Raw genomic sequence first — 20,089 nt, forward strand, 5'->3', positions numbered from 1 at the left:
TTTGTGTAATGGAGGGTTACAAATAGTCTGGAGAATCAGAGTGATCTCTTAGAATCTTGAGAGATGCATGGGAGGGTGCCTGGCAAAAACTTTCAGGGAGAGGGCATAGATAGATATACAAAGGTCCTGAGGCAGGACTGTTGTGAAGAAAGAACAGTGTATTTAAAACAATACAGTTGAGAATCATGGCATGTCATGGAAAAAAACAAAAGCAAAACAGCACAGTATAGGGCACGAGCACATGTTCAATGAACCACGGGCATAAACTATTTATTATTATGCCATATAGCAATTGTGGAGAGAACAGTCTGGAGAGAATTGTGGGACCAGGGGAAGTAACTAATTCATGTAACTGATACAGTATCAAACAGGTACCTACCAAGAGGAAGGATCCTGTAAATACAAGGTTTCTTGGAAAGAAGCAAAGAAAACATGCAGAAAAAGACTGAGAAATAACTTGCTATTCTTCCAGATAGTCCATGCATTGTGAGAACTGCTGAGATGTATTCCAGCTGCAGCCAGTGTTTTGTAGTTAGGCTCCTCTAGTTGTATCACAAACCATCTTAATTGTTTTTCACATAGAAAGTATTGTCGGCCAGGCGCGGTGGCTCAGGCCTGTAATCCCAGCACTTTGGGAGGCTGAGGCAGGCGGATCATGAGGTCAGGAGTTCGAGACCATCCTGGCCAACATGGTGAAACTCTGTCTCTACTAAAGATATAAAAAATTAGCCAGGCATGGTGGCGCGTGCCTGTGATCCCAACTACTTGGGAGGCTGAGACCGAAGAATCACTTGACCCTGGGAGGCAGAGGTTGCAGTGAGCCAAGATCGCGCCATTGCACTCCAGCCTGGGTGAAAGGGTGAGACTCCATCTCACGGGAAAAAAAAAAAAAAAAAAAAGTATTGTCAGGTCACCTCTGTATTAACTTCAGAGCACATTCAGATCTTGAGAACTGCTCTTAGAAGAAATACTGGACCATGTTGGAAAATGCATTATTGCCAATAAATTGGAGTAAAATGTTAATTTTAATAAATATTTAACTGGTATAGACTTGTATTCCAAGGGTGACATACTGTTTTCCATTTCCCACTTTAAATTCCATCTTTGCTAGAAAAGTTAAAGGAATGTTTTTAAGAAAAATGTTTCTCCTCCAAATACCAGTTGTTTAATGAGTCATTGCTTTTTTTTTTTTTTTTTTGGAGATGGAGTCTCACTCTGTTGCCCAGGTTGGAGTGCAGTGGCATGATCTCGGCTCACTGCAACCTCCGCCTCCCGGGTGCACGCCATTCTCCTGCTTCAGCCTCCCAAGTAGCTGGGACTACAGGCACCCACCACCTCGCCCAGCTAATTTTTTGTATTTTTAGTAGAGACAGGGTTTCAACATGTTAGCCAAGATGGTCTTGATCTCCTGACCTCATGATCCGCCCGCCTCAGCCTCCCAAAGTGCTGGGACTGCAGGCGTGAGCCACCGCACCTGGCCCAAGTCATTGCATTTTTATATCATACCAGGATGTCAGTGGTCCATGTCTGGCACCAAAATTGAATTTGGTCCTTGGTAACCTGTTTACCTAATTAGCATCCCTGAATTACTTTAAAACACAAGTCTTACCTCCTATGTTTTATCCTTGATTCCTTCCGTGTCCTGCAGTTCTCTGAGATTTAAAGGAATGTATAGCCATCCCCTAATTTGGGTCTCCTTTTCCCCCCCATAGAAGATGTTAATTAAATTCACTTTTGCCAAATGAATGATGTTAACTATGTTTGCAACTTAACGGTTAACATCATTCATTTGGCAAAAGTGAATTTAATTAACATCTTCTATTTGCCAGGGGGGAGATGCATAGATAAAACAGGGCTCCCTTGCTTAAGACAGAACTTGAGACAGATACATAATCGATTACAAAACACTGAGTTAAAAGCCATACTTGAGAGTATGAACACTAGGAGCTACTCAGACAATAGGGGAATGTAGAAGAAAGATGGCGTTTTACATTGTTCTTGAAGGACAAGTAATTCTTGAAGGACAGTTTGCTGTAATTCTAGGCTAAGGAACCAGCATTGCAAAGGCATAGTATAACTTAGGTTCTGCATTTACGGTCAAGAGTCACAGAAAGTTTTAGAATAGAGAAAGAGGCCAAGCATGGTGGCTCACACTTGTAATCTCAGCATTACAGGAGGCTGAAGCAGGAGGTTTGTGGCCAGGAGTTTGAGACGCCTGGGCAACATAGCAAGACACTGTCTGCACAAAAAATGAAAAAATTAGCCAAAGTACACCTGTGGCCCCAACTACTCAGGAAGCTGAAGCAGGAGAATCACTTGAGCCCAGGAGTTCGAGGCTACAGTGAGCTATGACTGCACTACTGCATTTCAGCCTGAGTGACAGAGGGGTCCCTGTCTAAAAAAAGACAGCAATAACATATTTTGGCCTTAAATAAAAAGTAAGCTATAAAGGCATAGTATGTAGAGTCAATAAAAGAGAAGTGCCTCAGGTGAGAAAATTTGTAAGTTTTATATAAATTTTTTTTTTGAGACAGGGTCTCATCCTATTACCCATGCTGGCGGGCAGTGGCACAATCATGGCTCACTGCAGCCTTGACCTCTGAGCTTAGGTGATCCTCCCACCTCGGCTTCCCAAGTAGCTGGAATTATAGGCACGTCCCACTATGCCTGGCTAATTTTCGTATTTTTTGTAGAGATGGAATTTCGCCATGTTGCCCAGGCTGGTCTTGAACTCCTAGGGCTCAAGCGATCCACCTGCGTCAGCCTCCCAAAGTGTCAGGTGAGAAATTTAGAGAGAATGCCCAGGCTTATAGCTTGGTCTTCTAGGTAAAAGATAATGTCTTTTATTGTAATAGCTAATCTAGAGCTACACTGTTCAGTAGCCATTAGGCATATATAACTATTTAAAGTTCAATTTAAAAATTCAGCTCCTCAGCCACATGAACCACATTTCAAGTACTTAGTAGCCACACATGGCCACACATGCCAGTGGCTACGTTTTTGTACAGTACAGAACAGCAAGCATTTCCATCATCTCAGAAAGTTCTACTGGACAGTGCTGGTCTAGAGCAGGAGATAATTGGGAGCATGAATACAGCTATCACAGGGTATGCTTGTCAGGGGATTAGTTGAAGGGTAGTCATTAACAGTGTAGATAAGATCTTGCAGAGAAACTTTGAGACAGGGTCTCGCTCTGTTGCCCAGGATGGAGTGCAGTGGTGTGATCTTGGCTCACTGCAATCTTGGCTCTCTGCCTCCCAGGCTCAAGTGATTCTCCTGCCTCAGCCTCCCAGGTAGCTGGGACTACAGGCATGCACCACCACCCCTGGCTGATTGCTTTTTTAATTGTTTGGAGAGATGGAGTTTCGCCATGTTGCCCAGGCTGGTCTCAAACTCCTAGGCTCAAGTGATCCTCCTGCCTTGGCCTCCCAAAGCGCTGGGATTATAGGCATGAGCCACTGCACAGCAGCATTGTTTTTATATATAAAAAGTGGCCTAACGGAAACCCTTTAAAAATATTTTAGGTGTAAGTAGTAGAAAAAGAGATGTAAAGAAAGAGAAACTAGGACAGTGAAAGAGCTTGGTAGCATTTAAGTTTCAGGAAGGGGTCAGTGAGGATGAAGAGGAAAAAAAGACCTTGGTGATGTGAGCAAGAGCAATTTTAGTGGAAGGTGAAAAGCTCAATTGTAGTTTGTTGATAAATAAATAGAAATTAAAAAAAAAATGGAGATGAAGTCGAATATTCTAGAAAGTTTAAGAAGTTATACCTTGAGATAACTAAAAAAAAAAAAGAGAGAGACTGGTTTTGAGCTTGTTTTCTAGGAGAGGGAACCTGTGGACAACAGACGCTTTTGTTTGCTGGTTGGGTTTGAAGTTTTGGTTAAAGGAAAAAATGCACATTGGAAATAAATGAGAATGGTATTTTTAAAAAGAGAGAAGGGAAAGGAGGAAAGTTGAAGAGATTCATATCTGATAACCTTACCTAATTAGTCTATTAGAGAAGTAGTGGGGATAGGGTAGAAAAGATGGAGCTAGAAAGGCTTGAGAGTGGTAACATTTGGAAATAGTGCCTTAAGGAAAGAGAACTGACAAGTCATGGCATTCCAGACCCTAGTAAGGTTGGAATCCATACATTATAGTGGTTCCAATTTAGTCTTATGTAATTTTCATAGCAGTACTGCAGAGTTAAATTGGTAGGAGTTGACCTATGCAGAACAGAAAGATTCAAAGGTATGAGTCGCAGCCTCCCTACTAGCCTGCATGCTCTTGGAAGGTCTCAACTTTTGCAGTTCTCCTGGCAAAAGCATTTAAATGCTTGTTTCATGACTAATTACTGTTTAATATATATCATCATCTTGCATAGTTCAAATAGAATTTTTAGCTTTTATCTTTCTAGCTTATTTTTGTTTTTTCTTTTACATTTACAATAATTGGAATTTTGTCCATTTGGGGGCAGTTGTTTTAAAAAAAAACAAAAAACTAAGGAACTTAATTTGACTGTCTTTTGTTTAGCATCTACTTTATCATGCTATTTTATCATTATAATAGGTTTTCCGAAATTCTCTGTATGCACCAGATTATTCATCTCGTTTAGATATTGTACGAGCAAATTCAAAGTCACCTCTTCAGAGATCACTGTCAGCTAAGTGTGTATCTGGAACAGGACAGGTGAGCAAGAAACCATACTCTTAAAGGAATTTGAGCTGCTGCCTTTGGAATTGTTGAGTTCTAAAAATGTTTCCCCTCAGTCATACCACCTCAGGTAATTTACCTTCCCCTGGACCTACTTCCTCTTCTATAATGACAGAAGATTGCACTAAGTTGCAGCTCTGTTATTTCTTAAGTATCTTTTATACTGTAATTACATATTACTCTCTAAAACGTAACACTTCAGAGCAGAAGTGGAAAAGACAGAAGAATGCTCATGCAGATGTGTTATCTTCTATAATATGAAGAGCATAGGTTCTGAAGTCAAACTTAGGTTTAAATCTCACTATCAAGACTTAGTAGATCTGATTAAATTATAAAGTTAAATACCAAATTATACCAAAAAATGGCTTTTACTGAACACAGAAATCATTTTTGTCTACATCCAGAAAGCCTGAGTTTCCCAGTATCTAGAGCAGGGGCTGACAAACTTTTTCTGTAAGATGTGGAGACTAAGTATCTTAGGCTTTGTGGGCCATATGGTTTCTACCCCAACAACTATAAATAACAACTATAAGTAACACATAAAGCAGTATGACTGTGTTCTAATAAAATTCTATTTACAAAAGCAGGAGGCTGTTTGGGCCACAACTTGCCAAACCCTCATCTAGAGAGCTATGCCCTTTTCATATCTAGCCTTCAGAATATGCAACTCAACAAACTATTTTCAAAATACAACTTTTAGGTAAATTTCATACCTTCTATTTTCATTTGATTCTCCTCTAAGCATTTATTGTTTTATATGTATCTCTCCCCCAACCCAATTATATTTTTATTATTCCAGCATTAAGTGCTTTGAACATAAATTCTATAAATTTACTTTTATAGTCCATATAAAGTTTTGCCGGGCACAGTGGCTCACGCCTGCAATCCCAGCACTTTGGGAGGCCGAGGTGGCTGGATCACGAAGTCAGGAGATCGAGACAATCCTGGCTAACACGGTGAAACCCCATCTCTATTAAAAATGCAAAAAAAAAAATTAGCTGGGCATGATGACAGGCACCTGTAGTCCCAGCTACTCGGGAGGCTGAGGCGGGAGAAGGGCGTGAACCTGGGAGGCGGAGGTTGCAGTGAGATCCGGCCACTGCACTCCAGCCTAAGCAACAGAGCGAGACTCCGTCTCAAAAAAAAAAAAAGGTTTTGACTACAACTAATAATGTTACCTTAGCTAACACTTCTATAGCACTTTAGAATGCATTATCCCAGGTTTCTCAACCTCAACACTGCTGACTTTGGGACAAACAATTGGGCCCACCAGGAAGGAAGAAGGGGATGGAATACTGTCCTGTATATTGTGACAATATTAGGCAGATATTAGCATCCCAGCCTCTACCCACAACATGCCAGCAGCACACATAAACACACAGCCCCAATAGTGACAAAAAACAGTGTCTCTAGACATTCCCAAATGTCCTCTGGGTTAGATATAATCACTCTTAGAGAAGTTTTAAGCAACATGCCCTATGTGGCAGCAGTCAGGCAACTTAAAACTGGTGAGTTCAGATTCTCAACTCATTCCATTTAAATCACACTACTTTTACATCAGTATTTCTGTCCCACTGCCCAGCTGAAATATCCTTCTATTTTTGCCATCCATTTTATGATTCTCAAATACTGTTTTTGTGACCCAAAATTTATTAACATTCATAATATACTAAGTCTATACTTTTAAAGTAGTGTTTCTGAAGTATTGATGCCTATCCAACTAAAATCAAATGGCTAATTACACATTTTTATTCAAAAAATATCATGAATGAAAAAACTGGCCTCTGACCTTAAAATTCATAGGGAATTGTCACTACTAAAAATTATGACATGGACTTTTTTTTGAAATATTTGTTGTGTGCTTTTCTTTAATAGCATAAAAAGATACCAAGCATGTAAAATTTTTTTAAGTTAGTATTTTTATTTTAAAAAGTGTGTTGACTTTTAACAGGTATCCACTTGTCGACTAAGAAAGGATCAACAAGCAGATGATGATGAGGATGAAGAGTTAGATGTTACAGAAGAAGAAAATTTTCTTAAGTAAACTACACATTTCCATTTTCATCATAAATGACATGGAATCCACAATGACTAAACTACAGAACTTTATACTCACTTTGATATGTTAAGCCTCAAAGTGAAGTCCAACTGGAAACAGAAAAATAATTAAAGGAAACTTATGCTGACCAAAAATGAAGGCTTTAAAAAATATTACACACCAGTCATTTCAACATCCTAACTAGTGTTAGGTGATTTTTGTGTAAGTACCTTTTTTCTTCAAAGATGGTGTATTTCAAAGTATTTCATATTACTGTACTATATCTACTTGAAGTTCCAATAGTACATTATGACAGAAACCAAAAGATCTAACAATTCTGCTTAGCTTTTTGGTTAAGACTCCATGCTTTCATTACCAGAAAAGGGTCCTATGTAGTCATTCTGATTACATGTAATTCTATTCCATGAAGCCTTAAGAAAAAATATTTTTTTTTTACTTTCCCTTAAAATTTTATCATTTGATAAGTAAATTTACTTTTCAAGAGTATAATCAAAGAATAAAGATAATGTGACACTAAGATATCAATGTGTTATGAATACACATAAGGCATAAATTTCAGCTGTAAAAAAAGCCACATTCAATCTGACTCTGGTTTTAAAACAAAACTGTCATACTTATACATGATACTGCAACTTTTGGAAGGCTAATTTAGTGGAATGTTGCCTCATCACAGAACACCATAAATCATTAAAAATTCTATAAAAATTTTACCAAGCTACCATGCAGTTAATAAAAGGGTATACAATCACTTTTATTTCTGAAAATATAAAACAATTGGAGCCTTTCAGTGTCTCTGATGCTTCTCTTTTGGTAAGGAATTATACTTTTATTTCATGGATCCCAGGCAGGCATATAAAAGGGAATTTATAAAATCATTTGGGATAATTAGAAAATGCAATTATTCATAACAGAAAAATAAAGATTTCTAGAAAGCTTTTGACTTTGTCATTCATGGCTCTTAACAAAGCACTCTTTCCTGAGAATAGTCCTAAGTGACAAAGTTATTTCAGTACTTTTTTTAAAACCCTAAATAAATTGATATTAAGAAACTCAAGATTATCATTGGATATTTACTGCTTCCTCACTTAGTATTTAAATTTGGTTGTAGTTCGGGGGAAAACAGTTATTGTATTTATTTTGCTGTTTACTAAATAGCAACTTCTCTTGAGCATGATTTGCCTTATTTGTAAAGTTAAAACTGCATAAACCAATAATTCTAGAATAAAACATACATTCTGCCTACCTCAGAGAAATATGCTACGAACAAAAGGAATACTGTCCATGAAAATACCTTCATTAATGTAAAATTTTCATTATTTAGACCAGACCTAGGTTGGCAAACTTCTTAAAGGGCCAGATAGTAAACATTTTTACTCTTGGTGGGTTGAGGCAAATTCAAGACTATTATACGGGTACTTATGTAACCATTTAAGACTTAAGTACACTTAAAAATGTAAAAAACCATTCCTAGCTTCCCACTGCAACAACAACAAAAAACAGGCAACCAATCCAACCAACCCAGCCTGTAAGTCTCCATCTCTTATCTCCAAAATAGGAATACAAATTGAGTATCCTTTATCTGAAATGCTTGGGACCAGAAGTATTTAAGACTTTGGATTTCTTCAGATTTTGGAGTATTTGCATTATACCAGTTCAACGTTCCTAACCCAAAAATCTGAACTTAAATGCCGCAATGAGCATTTTCTTTGAGCATCATGTTGGCACTCAAAAAGCTTGCAATTTTTGGAGCATTTGAAATTTCAAATTTCCAGATCAGGAATACTCGACCTGTAGTACATTTACTAGGATTATCAGAATTAAATGATAGTTAATTAATACATAATTATACATCATATAGTATCTAATACACCTCAATAAACAACAGCTATTTACTGCAAAAACAGAGGCAGCAAGGTCACTACTTAACAGGTGACATATGGATCAAGAACCACTGCTCTTAACAGTGATGTCAGTAAATTAATAGAAATGCATTCATAATATGATTTTTACCTATCTCTTGGTTGTTGGATTGATTTTCTAGACATGATCTACATTTTTTTAGATACTTTCTAGACAAAAATGTTTAAGACAAATGCCACTGGATACCAGACTAGAGAATACACCTCCAGTGTACCTGGTATACCTTGAGGATAGGAGAGGAAAAACTGGCTATGAGATGACAATTACTGAAGCTGAGTGATGTGTACATGAAAATTTACTGTTCTTTTTTTATATTTGAAATTGATGAGGTGCTGGGAAGCTGGCTCTCTGAGGGGACAACGGAAGGGGAATTCCTTGATTTGCTGCATTTATCAATTTCCATGGTGTAAAATACTCCTGTCATGGCCAATTTGTTATTGACATATCACTAAAGGCAGAGTTGGAGAGAGAGGTGCAAAGATGGCTCCCAACTAGAAGACACCACTTCTGTAATAAACGTTTTATAATGAAGTTTAAAAATATTAAGCCCGGATATATTATGAAGTAAAATGAAATATTCACATAATTTAAAAATCAAAATACAAGGCTGGGCACAGTGGCTCACACCTGTAATCCCAACACATTCTGGGAGACCAAGGAGGGAGGATTACTTGAGGCCAGGAGGCCAGAAATTTGAGAACAGCCTGGGCAACACAGTGAGACCGTCTCTACAAATAAAAAAAAAGTTAGCCAGACAAGATGGCACACACCTGTAGTCCCAGCTCTCAGGAGGCTGAGGCAGGAAGACAGCTTGAGCCCAGGAGTTGGAAGCTGCAGTGAACCATTATCAGACCACTGCACTCCAGCCTGGCCAACAGAACAAGACTCTGGCTCTTAAAATAATAAAACTACAAAGCTTATATTTACTATAGCTGGCCTCTTAACTACCACCACCATCCCACCTCAGCCTAGTTTGAAAAGCAGTTCCACAGTAAGTAATTCCTCACGTTAAGCTTCATCTTAGCTTTATTCCTTTGTATTTGAGAAGTACTTTTTAACTTTCCATATATTCAAGATGGGTGACCAAATGAACCATCTATACAATCTCTGCTCAATTAAAAATATTTCTTTCTACTTTCTTTATTGTGCTTGGTTTGGATATTCCAAACAATTTAATGTTATCTTAGCTACTTACAAGCTTAAAGAATCATACTGCGGTGCTTTTTTGTATCAAATTTACCTGTTTATTCATTCCATAGTGAGCAGGATATTCACTATTTAAAACAAATTTAAGCAGATTTGTTAGATTTAAATCACTGAAAAGTAACACAAAAATACATATAGGTAGTAACTAAGTACTGACAAAGTATTCTACCTATGCAATATCCTATTAAATGTCTAAATTACCCTATGCAAATTCAATTGTATTCTTATTTACTCAATGGGGAAAATCTGGATTACAGAACTGAGGAAAATTATGTTTCATGAAAATTATAAAAGGCCAACCAGAGTCAATCATGTTGAATAAAATGAACAATTGTGAAATATAAGCCAGTAATATACAATGTGCGTATCCCAAGAGAAACCCTGGATAGAAAGCAACTTTTAAAGTCACTCGGGTTTTATTAATAATGTCAATGTTTGAGCTCAATGTTTGAGCATGCTGGTTTTACCTTTTTATGCTAATTTTAAACCAACAACTGAAGTGAGAAAATATATCACTTATCCTTGAAAGTATCTTTAGCATGGTCTTCCTAATTAAAAATACCACTTAAAAAAGTGAGACAGTAAAAGCATGAACTGGAGTCAGTGGTCTGTCTGGGTTAAAACTGGCCCCATGATTTATTACCTGTGACTTCAAGCAAGTTGCTTAACCTCCCACTTCATTATCTCATTTGTGAAATAGAGGTAAATAATTAACCCTGTACTCATAGGGAATATTGAGATTATGCATGTAAAGTGCTTACAGTGCCTAGCACATAGTAAGTGCCTAATAAATGTTAGCCATAAATAATATTATGGGTACAGAAAATCAAATTCCCTATTTGCAAAATGTATGCACTAAATGCTGAATATCAAAGAAGTCAAAATTCAACCACACAAGTCTTTTATGGAGTCTTTGCATGGACACAAAGTTTTGAAGCTAAAAAATGAGAACCTAATATTACATGCAAGTTATGTGACTCATCAGTAAATTCTTCCTAGGAAAACTATACCATTTGTCAGATTCTTCCCAGCATAAGCCTGAGTCCTCTTGCATCTATAATTAGATTCTTATTTTACTGTCTTTTGCGTATGTTGTATTAATCGTATTTGGTTGATAAGATGTTGAAGAAACCATGGAATTATACACAGCACTATACATTATTACTATAGAATGTCTGGTCCCTCCCATCATAAATATGGTTTAATGAAGTTACTGAAAAACTTCACAGTATCAAGCTGCAATTCTTTTTTCTTTTTATACAAATACAAGTTAATTAGTTCTATTAAGTTGCAATTTTATTGTTATAAAACTTTGTAAAGTTATGAACATGGAAACCCTAAGAATCACCTAAGCTTTTTACATAAGTAAATTTCAAGTTGACAGTCTGTCCATTTTGAACTATTTATAATTAACAGGACACTTAACACAGTAATATCTCAGACAAGGAAGAGGGCATTAATTCTGCAGGCAAGTAGCAATGAAAATGCCAAACCTGAACAGTCACTATTTCCTTATACAGTTTGAGTAAACGATGTAGACTACAGAATGGGAAAAAAAAAGTGAATATAAAATGTATCTTCCCCAAATACAACTCTACTTCAATAAGTCTTGAAGCTTACCCATGACATCAACAAAAATGAATGAACTCAGGGAATTAGTTCTTTCTCCCCATCAAAAGAAAAAACAGCATATGTAATTTTAAATTAGAAAAAAAAATTAATGGCAATTTGCAAGCAAAAGAAAACCAGATTCACATTCTACTATTTACATTTGTTCTATTCACAGGTCAAAAATAAAATATTTCATTAGATAATTTAAAAAAAAAACACACACTTTTTAAAACAAATGTATTTTACTCCATCAATACTGCAAGGAAGATAACTGAATTTAGAAATGCTCTCTACAGCAAAGTTAACTTAACTTTTCGGGGCCCAACTGGCCTATCGTTTAGATCTTTAATAGCAGCCATAGCTTCGTTATAGTTTATCATAGCAACAATGGCTTCCCCTGTAGGTAAGCCTTGCTCATTATACTGTATTGAAACTGAATCAGGTATGATTCTGTAACCATGGAAAAAGTCTAAAATTTCATTAACATTAGCTTTAAATGGAAGATTCATTATCTTAATAGGAGTTACTCTACCTGAACCACAGTTTATCTTTGGATCAGGCATAAATCTCCCCTCAGGAAAACTTCCCATATTATGCTTTCCAAAATCAAACTTGCCACCTTCTGGACGACCAAAATTCACAAAAGGGCGGTGACTTCTAAAATCATCAGGCGGGCTCCTAAAATCCTCACCAGGAGGTCTAAAATTGTCAGGAAGTCTAGGGTCCTCCTCCGGAGCTTCCCTAAGGTCTTCCTCTGGGAGCTGCCTGAAGTCCTCATCAGAAGGGCATCTAAAATCTTCCTCCTGGGGGCTCCTGAAGTCCTCATCAGGAGGGTGCCTAAAGTCTTCATCAGGAGGGCCCCTGAAGTCTTCATCTGGTGGGTGCCTGAAATCTTCCTCTCGGGAGCGCCTGAAATGCTCCTGAGGCAGCCGCCTGAAATGCTCCTGGGGCGGTCTCCGGAAGTGCTCTGGGGGTGGGCGCCTGAAATGTTCTGGGGGGGGGGCGCCTGAAATGCTCTGGGGGTGGCCGCCGGAAGTGCTCTGGGGGAGGCCGCCTAAAATGCTCTGGAGGTGGTCTCCGGAAATGCTCTGCGGGTGGCCGACGGAAATGCTCCTGAGGTGGCCTCCGGAAATGCTCCTGGGGTGACTGCCTGAAGTCCTCCTCAGGGGAATGCCTGAAATCCTCCTCTGGGGGCCGCCTGAAGTCATCCTCGGGTGGTCGCCTCCATTCTCCCTGAAGAGGCCGCCTAAAGTCCTCCTCTGGGGGCCGTCTCCAGTCCTCCTCAGGTGGCTGCCTGAAATCTTCCTCTGGGAGCCACCTGAAGTCCTCCTCAGGGGGTTGCCTGAAGTCCTCCTCGGGAAGCTGCCTGAAGTCCTCCGTGGGAGACCACCTGAAATCCTCCTCCGGCTGCCGCCTCCAATCCTCCTCAAGGGGCCTCCTCCAGTCCTCCTCCCTAGGGTGCCTGAAGTCATCCTCCGGAGGGCGCCTGAAATCTTCCTCCCAAGGACGCCTGAAGTCCTCCTCAGAAGGCCGCCTGAAGTCTTCCTCCCGAGGTCGCCTGAAGTCCTCTGGGGAGTGCCTGAAGTCCTCTGGGGGGAACCTAAAGTCCTCTGAGGAGTGTCGGAAGTCTTCTGGAGGGTGCCTGTCAGGCTGCCGGAAATCCCTCTGGGGATGCTTGAAGTTATCCAGTTGCCTCAAGTCCTCTAGCTGATGTCTAAAGTTTTCAAAGGCACCAACTGAGTATATTGGTGGGTCTTTTGAGTCAAATAAATGAGAATGGTCACCTCGCTCACGTGACTCTGAGCGAGCTTGCATTTTTTCACTGGACATCAAGGAAAAATTTACACCAAACTCCTGCATTTGTGCCTCAGATATAAGTCTTAATAATACCTCTGTCCCTAAGAATCTTCGTCGGTTTAAACGTTCAGCTTTCATGGCCTGTTCTTCTGATTTAAATTTCACTAATGCTTCTCCCAGACCAACACCTTTGTCATCATAAAGCAAGTAAATGTCATCCTCAGCAAGAAGAAAGTCTGCAAAGAACTTCTGCACTTCAACTTTTGTAACATCAAATGGAAAATTTCTTATATAGATGCACAGCTTCTGGCCAGAGTTACCTTCTTGAGAGTATTTTTGTGAAACATGTCCAGGCCTATCTCTCTCTAGTGACCCTGATCTCTTCTTTTCATAACGTGCAATGAACTTCAACATTTGTTTTCTAGAAATTGGATCAATATGAACTGGACGATACTGTAAAACAGTTTTATGTAAACTCAGAGCAGTATTATAGTCTTTCAGAGTCTTGAACATCACAAAGGCATATCTTGTTCTGTTTTCATCTTTATATAAAAACCTAATCTGTTCATCAGTCAGATCAGTACCTCTAAAGAAATTTCTTAAATCTCTTTCATCAATACTGAGGGACAGATTTTTTAGGTGAACATAAAATCCAAGAGGGGAACGAGAACGTGTTCTTCTGGGAGATTTTGAATGAGACCGTTTTCGAAAATGTCTATCATTAATTCCTCTTGGTGGAGAATGTTCTTCAGATCTCCTAAGAACGTCACCCTCCTTAACTGCATTACCACCAAACTCAATCCACTGTTGTTCTGATCCTTGCATTACTTCTATAAATCTTGAACCCATAAAACTTCTATGACATTTAAGACCTCCTGAAGCATCAACACATGAAGCAAATTTTACTATGGCATCACCATTATTTCGGCCATCATGATGTTTTAAGAAAATTACTCCATCCACGCACAAACCAGAGAAAAAGACACGTACATCATCTTCATTTACTAGGTAGGGCAAACCTCGTAGAAACAAGAAAGGATTCTCGGCCTTCAATGGCCTTGTCTTTCTTGGCCTTAAATTACCATGTCCTGTACCATTAGTATGAAACCCAGCATCTTGATTAATTGAAGAGCCATATCCAGAATTACTTGCTTCTTCCTTAACAGACTCAATAAAATTAGACAGGCTGCCAACCCCTGAAGTCCCAGATCCTGGACGCCCTCTTCCTACACGATCAGTTCTTTTCATTTCTATAGTCTTCTGCATTTCTGCCTTGCTACTAAGAAAGAGCTCTACAGATGAATCCTTGATAAACCCTCCTGAACGACTTATGGCACGTCTTGCATCTTCATCTGTTGCAAAAATAATAAAAGCCTCCCCAATTTCCCCTCCAATTATATGCACTCCTCCATCAGGAATAGTCAATCCCGTGAAGAAGTGACGAATATCCACAGGCCCCGCAATAAAAGGAAGCCCCAGTAAACGGATGACTACAGCCATGCTGAGTTCAAACCACAGCAATAATGACCTGCAGACAAAAAGGTACACATAATAGCAAGTCTTATTTTTGAAGTACCTTAGCCCAAACTAAGCTTAATAATTACCTGGTTCCTGCTTCCTTCAACATTTATAAATGAAAACAAGATACAAGTTCACAAAAATACTGATATCTAATTATTAAAGAAAACTTTCTCCCATCTAAAAATACAAATAAACCAACTACCTTGAAGAAACATTTCGTATCACCTATTCTATACAATAGGAACATCAAAAATATCAAATCTTCCTTTGTAAGTCTGCCAAATGCTGCTTCACAAGAAGACCAAACTACTTTCAGACTCATTTAGAATCTTATCTTCTACTGAAACATGACAGCTTTGTAGATTATTTTATCAACTGCAATGAATTTTACATATTTAGAAAAGTCATCTATGGTTAGTATGTAATTTCTGCTCATGATAATAAATTGCCTACCACTGGCCAGACACAGAGAACAGCAGCCAGGGCCAGCATGATGGCTCACGCCTATAATTCCAGGCTTTGGAAGGCCAAGGCAAGAGGATCACTTGAGGCCAGGAGTTCAAGACCAGCCTCAGCAACAGAGCGAGAGCCTGTCTCTAAAAAGAAAAAATTAGCCAGGCAGGGTGGCATGCACCTGTAGTCCCAGCTACTCAGGAGGCTGAGGCAGGAAGACTGCCTGAGCCCAATTTGAAATTTTCAGGATACAATGGGTTGCAACTGTGCCACTGCACTCCAGCCTGGGTGACAGAGTGAGGCCCTGTCTTTAAAAAAAAAAGGGAACAGAAGCCATGGGTACCTAGATGTACTATTCTACTTCACATGTTTTTTGTCAAGCCTCTGTAAAAAGCCTTAAACTCTGGATATCTTACCTTTTTTACAATTTCTTGGAGACCTGTTAATTCTGTAAAAGCAACTTAACTGTGGAAAGAAAATGAAATATAATTAATCCTCGAACCCTGTAATTTATCTTAAACAACGCCAGATTAGGATATCCATTTCAGAATTACCTATCAAAAGTGAAGCAGTATAAGGAACCACAATTACAGGTGTTACAAAATGGTATTTTGTTCCAAGGGGAAATTAATCATTCTTCTGCAAAAAGGAGATACAATATTCAAATAGACATAAAAATTATTTAAAAATTTAAAACTTGCGGAAAATTGAACAACTGCTCCTTGATTGGAAGTAGCATGAAAAAAAGGAGTGACGGAAATGTTATATATTTTGAATGCAGTAGTAGTTACATGGGTGTATAAATTTATCAAGGTTTACTGAATTCTATCCTTACGGTCTATACATTTTGCTGTACACAAGTTTTACATCTACTTCAAAAAACTGTTCTACAAGTAAAATCTCAATACCAAAAGTTAAAAAAAAAAAAAGACCTTCAATCATTTTGCCACATGAAAATTCAAATACCTAATACATATTTATATCCAACTCTCGTGCTGTTCTCCTTCCTTTCAAAACATAAGACCAAATCAAATTAAGGCAACCATTCAAAATTATACAATAAATGAATAAAACAGCAAAGCCTGAAATTCAAAAATCAATTTTTAAAACAATAAATCCAAACCTATGGGCTACTGTTTGGATACCATTTAAAGGTCTACATAAACAGCTCACACGTCTGAGCACAGAACCAAATTTCATAATACCAGTATAATTAAGGCAAATACTACAATATCCCTAAAGTTAAAAATCTCAATAGCACTCCTTATACTGCAAAAATAGTTAACTGGTAAAATTCTTCTCAGCCAAACAGAAAATGCTATTTATCTTATTAGTAATGCCAAAAGCAGATTTCCATTTCAAACAACTATTCTTCACTCTACTAAGGAAACCCAAATGATGATGTAGAAAGTAAAAGTAAAAATTAACCTGGAATACTGGGATTACCAGTTTACTGAAAATCTCAATGTATTTTTTTTAAAGAAGTCTGTGTTTAATACTTTCAGGGATACCCAAACTATTTCACGAAGACTTGCCAAAATAATAATTATAATTTACACTCACTTTTTTTGGAGGAGGAGACAGGGTCTCTCTCGCTGTGCTACCCAGGCTGGAGTGCAGTGGTGCAATCTTGGCTCACTACAGCCTAGACTTACCCAGGCTCAGGCAATCCTCCCACCTCAGCCTCCCAAGTAGCTGGGACTACAGGTATGCACCACCACACCCGGCTAATTTTTGTATTTTTTGTAGAGCCAGGGTTTCACCATGTTGCCCAGGCTGGTAGGGAACTCATGGGCTCAAGCAACTAGCTTGCCTCAGCCTCCCACAGTGCTAGGATTTACAGGTATGATCCACTGCGCCTGGCGTAATTTACATGTTTTTAATGTACAAATAAATGTTGCATTAATCAAGAATCCAGTACTTACACTTAAGTACCACTGTTCCCCAAAGTGGGGGTCTGAAGATACATTCACTGAGGTCTGTTTGTTTTCCTTTAAAAAGGGTCCATAGATTAACTGGAAGCTAAACTAGCAAAGACATCAAATTACTTCACACATTCTACATCTGAAAAATATTAATGAGGTTTGCTATTCAAGTATTTGCACAGTAACAACCCAAAAAAAGCCTATTTTCTTCAACAAACCAATATCCATACAAACACTTCAACAAAAACTATAAATGGCTTCTGGAATGCTTATCCATATTAAAGTCCCAAGACTCCCTCCTATGCAAATTGGCTTAGCTACTCTTTTACTGTTAAGATATTTTAGAAAGCACCGTAAGATATACATATTCTTGTCTCTCCTAAGCTTTTTAAAAAAATTTAAAGGGATTTACCCTGGGAACATAAATTCATCTACAAGAGAAATTAGAGACATTTCAAGGAATAATTATATCTCAAATTCAAAAAAATCTCTAGTAAGATCTTTTAACTAAGTAGTTTCATGAGCACAAATCTCATGAATTCCAATTCAAGCAGACTATTTAAAAAGCTTACTCTCATTTGCCACAGTTAAACACAACTAATGCTTAAACTTCTCTGCCCCTGAGACAGTAGGGTAATGTACCATTTATGCCTCCACAGTATCACACCTTGGAGACCAACTATAAAAGACCAGCTCTCAAAATGGGCACTTCTGTGGTTCCAACATGCTATTTCCTTAAGCAAATTCTCCAGAAATTCAGCTCTTAACACACTAAATTACACAAAAGCAAAACACGAAAATTACCCTAGTCTGCAATTAAAATTTTGCATTTTTCTAGTTATGAATGCAAAAAGTATTTTCGTGCCTTTGTGTTCATTTGAAGACAATAATCTGTTAAAATTTCTATGAAAAGAAGAAAGTAGGTCCCTAAAAGGTCACTTAAGTCAGTGAAATTAAAAGCGCATTTTAAATAACTTCTATTTTTATACGATTCATCCCACTTAATCATCATTATAGCTAAACAATATGTAATGTGTATCTTCTAATCAAGATTTAACGGGATACAGAGAGGGAAAGGGGAGGGAGGCAGAATTTGAATAAGTAATATCTCATTAGATCCATTTGATTTTTAACTAGCGAAGAAAAAGTCATTTTCCAGATATGGTGAGAGAATTTTTTTAACTCTTTGCGACTAATTCGTAAAGCCCAAAGTCATGATGTAGCATATTCGCACTCTAAACGTGAGTTTCCCCTGGAGAAAATAATCTACACCAACCCACAATTATTCTTTATGATGATCCACCTTTTATAATGTAGATGTTTAAAATAAAAACCAAAGGAATGACCAATGAGAGCCATAGTCCCTAAGAAGAACTGTAAATGAAGACGAATCCACACGGCACAGGATTTCTCCCAACATCCTCAAACGGGAATCATCCGAAGGCATCGATTCTACAGACCAAAGCCTTTGTCCATAACTCCCAGGGGTCAGAGCTTCCTTCTTTCGCGCCAGGCCAAAGTTGCTACGTGGGATCCGATGTTGTTGCCAGACTTTCAGCCAAAATCAGCCTTCAAATTAACCTGGACCGCCCAACCTCTGTGCCTTTCCGTTACGCCGTCTCAAGGGCAAACATTCCACCCTACCTCGCCAGAGGGTGAACTGCCCCCAAATCTAACTGAAAACACTTGCCCTTCTCAAGCCTAACGAGCCGGGCCTGCAGCGCTTTTCTGCCACTACTAACTACGATGACATAGCAAAGAAAAAAGAAATACCTATGAAATCCTTCGAGATCTTCACTCTCAAGATCCCTGGGAAGCGCACATACACCACCACATGGAAGCTGACGGGAAAGGGAGAGTCGGTGTTTTAGCAAGAAAAGAGGGTGCCCTAACGCCAGGAGCTACGCTAGATACTGGCGCGGCCGCCGGTCCCGCCTTTCCCGGTTCTTCCGGCTTGGTCGCCCAGCCCTCCCCACCCCCGGCGCCCCGAGGGGAACTGCTTCGCACTTGGCAATAAACACACACCACTGCTGCCGAGTCGGACACACAAGGCCGGAGGCTGAGGGCACTCCTCGTCGCAGCAGCCTCCCCAGAACACGTAGAGCGCTCAGTGAGCCTAGAAGAAGATGGCGCCCACTGCCCCTCCGGTCCGGACAAACGGACGTAAGGTTTCTCTGCCCATGCGCTCTCCAGGCGTATCCCACCACCACGCTTGCGCACGCGCGCTGCCGCTCACCCGCTTCCCCTTGCTAGAGGAGGGGAGGCGGAGCCCCGAGTTGGCTGAGCTTCTACGCATGCCCAGATTGTGCCCAGTCTAGGGACCTCGATTTGCAACAGGAGAAATTCGGAGACACAGTCAAGGCTCAGATGGTAGATGTACTGAGAATCTTCGGTAGACAACTGTGGAAGTACAGCGGACAAACTTTCAAGATTTCCAAAAGTTAAGGAAAGAGATGCAAAAGCAGAGAAAAGGCGACTTGTCTTTTCAGTGTTGCATTACTGTGTGGCATAAAGCATCGTCTAAAAAGCTCCTGTGGCCGGGCGCGGTGGCTCACGTCCGTAATCCCAGCACTTTGGGAGGCCGAAGCGGGCGGATCACTTGCGGTCGGTAGTTCGAGACCAGCCTGGCCAACAGGGCGAAACCCCCGTCTCTACTAAAAATTTAAAAAAAAAAAAAAATTAACCCGGCATGGTGGCGGGCGCCTGTAATCCCAGCTGCCCGGGAGGCTGAGGCAGGAGAATCCCTTGAACCCGAGAGATGGAGGCTGCAGTGAGCCGAGATCGCACCGCTGCACTCCAGCCTGGTCAAAAGAGTGAGACTCCATCTCAAAACATAAAAATAAAAAAGCTCCTATAGACCGTAGAATGCCACAGAAAAGGTAATTTTACTGCCTTAGATGTTCGC

General features: G+C 39.4%; 2 protein-coding genes and 1 long non-coding RNA gene across 8 annotated transcripts in view; 2 read left to right on the top strand and 1 right to left on the bottom strand.

Annotated features, from left to right (window-relative positions):
* FAM92A (family with sequence similarity 92 member A) overlaps positions 1-11,547 on the top strand; it is a 34,630-nt gene extending 23,083 nt beyond the window's left edge. For 3 of the 6 annotated variants that reach the window (XM_025394096.1, XM_025394098.1, XM_025394097.1), the window contains 2 exons: positions 4,549-4,668; positions 6,644-11,547. In XM_025394096.1, coding sequence (XP_025249881.1) covers positions 4,549-4,668; positions 6,644-6,736 — 213 coding nt within the window. In that variant the 3' untranslated portion in view covers positions 6,737-11,547. Of the gene's footprint in view, positions 1-2,693; positions 2,780-4,548; positions 4,669-5,279; positions 5,393-6,643 lie in introns of all 6 variants that reach the window. The other 3 variants (XR_003120800.1, XR_003120801.1, XM_025394095.1) reach the window with 3 other exon arrangements.
* On the top strand, positions 5,477-6,412 carry LOC112630054. The gene is made up of 2 exons (XR_003120802.1): positions 5,477-5,545; positions 5,845-6,412. It is a non-coding gene; the product is annotated as an uncharacterized LOC112630054 (long non-coding RNA).
* RBM12B (RNA binding motif protein 12B) lies at positions 8,976-19,341 on the bottom strand. Its single transcript, XM_025394094.1, is given in 3 exon segments — positions 8,976-12,489; positions 12,491-14,813; positions 19,210-19,341. Coding segments are annotated over 2 exon segments (3,006 nt in total). The 5' UTR covers positions 14,786-14,813; positions 19,210-19,341; the 3' UTR covers positions 8,976-11,778.
* Positions 19,342-20,089: the final 748 nt, after the last annotated feature.

Source organism: Theropithecus gelada, chromosome 8, assembly GCF_003255815.1.
Source record: "Theropithecus gelada isolate Dixy chromosome 8, Tgel_1.0, whole genome shotgun sequence".
NCBI classification, from domain to species: Eukaryota; Metazoa; Chordata; class Mammalia; order Primates; family Cercopithecidae; genus Theropithecus; species Theropithecus gelada.